Source organism: Sinocyclocheilus rhinocerous, unplaced genomic scaffold (assembly GCF_001515625.1).
Source record: "Sinocyclocheilus rhinocerous isolate Xijiao unplaced genomic scaffold, SAMN03320098_v1.1 scaffold864, whole genome shotgun sequence".
Classification (NCBI taxonomy): Eukaryota; Metazoa; Chordata; class Actinopteri; order Cypriniformes; family Cyprinidae; genus Sinocyclocheilus; species Sinocyclocheilus rhinocerous.
In genome coordinates this window covers 75,810-78,430 of record NW_015645567.1, presented here as the reverse complement: position 1 = coordinate 78,430, position 2,621 = coordinate 75,810, and the positions used below count along the sequence as shown (strand labels likewise).

Genomic DNA, 2,621 nt, shown 5'->3' with positions numbered 1-2,621 from the left:
AGATAGATAGAAGATAGATAGATAGATAGATAGACAGATAGATAGATAGATAGAACTAACTTTGTTTTGTAGAGGTGCATGATGCCGTGGACGATCTCCACTGACGGGTTTCCGCTGAAGAAGGAGATCTGATCCGGCAGCTGTTTGGAGGGAGAGTCTGGAGTCCCACTCACATCCGTTTGATCTTTAGCTTCTCCGTTTCCGTCATCTGTGGACTTCAGATCTTCTTTACCGTCCTCAACTACTGATGGAAAAAACAGTCTGTTTACTCCCCACTGGTCAAACGGCTGTCAAATCAAAGAGAGTAACTGCGCTGCAGACCTGCGCTGGGCTGGAAGGTCTCGATCACCATGTCGCTCATGACGCGGCTGCCCAGGTGCTGGTGGAGGACGGCCGCTCGCTCCAGCTCCGGTTTACCGCCCAGCGTCGCTCTAGCGGAGGCCAGCGCTTTCTCTCTCATCTCGTCCTCTGACATCTCTGAAACTGTGGGACGCAGGAGATGTGAGCTGTGACACCAGGCCTCAACATAAAGGCCTCAAAGAGATTCTAGAAACAAGCTGAGTGTGTGAATGCTCTCTGTTAACACAAAACCAGACGATCACCACATTTAACATAATGTCTCATGCTTCTCGGGTTTCTCTGCTATACTTTCAGCTCAGGTCAGTGATTCTACTGTTACTGATACACTGAATTATTCTGATTATCCAGTTTATAATTATACTTTTTATCTCACACTGTATTTGTTTTCATTACCCTGTTTGTTCTAATGGGTCCCAGAAAAAATTTTTTTTATTATTATTGTTGTTGTTTTTGTTCTTTTATTGATTATCCAGTTTATGATTACTTTTTCGCACTGTATTTGTTTTTGTTATACTCTCTGTACTACTGAGTCTCAGAAAAAATATAATAATGATAATTATTATATGATTACGTTTATCCTGTTTGTTCTAATGGGTCCCAGAAAAATATAATAATAAATAATGAAAAAACATAATAAAAAATAATTACATTATTTATTATTATTTTATTGATTATCCAGTTTATGATGACTTTTTTTCACATTGTATTTTTTTAATTATCCTGTTTGTTGAGTCCCAGAAAAATATAATAATAATAATATTATTATTTATTGTTTTTTATTATTGTTTTAATAATTATCCAGTTAATGATTACTTTTTTCTCACACTTGTATTTGTTTCATTATCCCGTTTGTTCTAATGAATTGCCTCAATGTTGTGTCTTCTGTTTATCAAGCTCTGTAACCTTGGGTCCCAGAAAAAATATAATAATTATTATTATTATAATAAATGGTTACACTTTACTTGAAGGGGTGTGCATAAGACTGACATGACACCTTCATAATCATGACATGACACATGTCATGAATATGAAGGTTTTTTATGCATGTTTATGACAACTGTTATTAAGTGTCATTCGCTCAGTTATGTAATTTTTAATGCAAAGATGACATTGTCTGAGATGTCTGTTATGGGCTATGGTTAGGGGTAGGGTTAGGTTAGGGTTAGGTCAAATAATGTCATATTTGCATTAAAAATGACATAACTGAGCGAATGACACTTAATGACAGTTGTCATAAACATGCATAAAAAACCTTCATATTCATGACACGTGTCATGTCATGATTATGAAGGTGTCATGTCAGTCTTATGCACACCCCTTCAAGTAAAGTGTTACCTAAAAAATACACTTATTTATTTATTTTTTTTATATATATGAAAATCAAGTAATGCATATGCATGTATGATTACCCTTATCAGAAGGTAATATTATGGTACTTTCATATGTCACTGTATGTCACCTTAAGAAGTTATAAGAACATTAATATTTACATGGCAGTTCAAAGTGCTTCAAACAATATCATGGTACCTGATGACATGTCCAAAAAAATGGCAATACCTTTTCGCACACTGATGATAATATGATGATAATACCGTGGTATATGAACATGGCCTTCATGCTGTACCATGGTAAACAAAGTCAGTCTCAGATACGTAACAGTAAAGGAGTGAAACTCACCGGCGCAGTATTGAAACCCGTGCGGGGAGTCAGACTGATCGGCGAGCTCGAGTCTGATCACAACCAGAGACACACTCATGTGTTCAGAGCAGACACACACACCACTCAATAACACAGATTCACACGAAAGATCGTGTCATCTGAACCATATGCCATAAACGCTGAACAGAATTACATTGAACGAGTATTAGAAGGGAAACGAGTTAAACAACAATGACGTCTGAGAATGAAACCTAAATTACTGCCTTACTTCCGGGAACAACAGAATAATTTCAAAATAAAAGTCCTTAGTCATAGTTAATAATAAGAGACTTTCAAAGCCGCTGTTTGTGAATAATATAATGGTAATATAGTTTGAGTCACATACACCATGGTATTTTTTTTATTATATTCTAATTACCAATGAGTGCACCTCTAAAGAAGACCCCTCTGTCAAGCTCCTGAAGTTCACAGATGACACCACACTCATCAGCCTCATCCAGGACCAGTGTTGCCAACTTAGCAATTTTGTTGCTAAATTTAGCAACTTTTCACACTAGCCTAGCAACTTTTTCTTCCAAATGCACCTAGCAACAAATTTAGCT

At 36.6% G+C, this 2,621-nt stretch overlaps 2 protein-coding genes across 3 annotated transcripts in view; one reads left to right on the top strand and one right to left on the bottom strand.

Moving 5' to 3' along the window:
• Window positions 1-2,302, bottom strand: part of LOC107706763 (BRCA1-associated protein-like) — a 12,448-nt gene extending 10,146 nt beyond the window's left edge. The window contains exons 1-3 of one of the 2 annotated variants that reach the window (XM_016510569.1): window positions 2,038-2,302; window positions 322-483; window positions 61-244 (exon numbers count right to left, since the gene is read on the bottom strand). In XM_016510569.1, coding sequence (XP_016366055.1) covers window positions 61-244; window positions 322-483; window positions 2,038-2,116 — 425 coding nt within the window. In that variant the 5' untranslated portion in view covers window positions 2,117-2,302. The remainder of the gene's footprint in view (window positions 1-60; window positions 245-321; window positions 484-2,037) is intronic. The other variant, XM_016510570.1, reaches the window with a different exon arrangement.
• The window catches only part of LOC107706762 (N-alpha-acetyltransferase 25, NatB auxiliary subunit-like), a 48,595-nt gene that overhangs the window by 38,532 nt on the left and 7,442 nt on the right, over window positions 1-2,621 (top strand). The window lies entirely within an intron of this gene.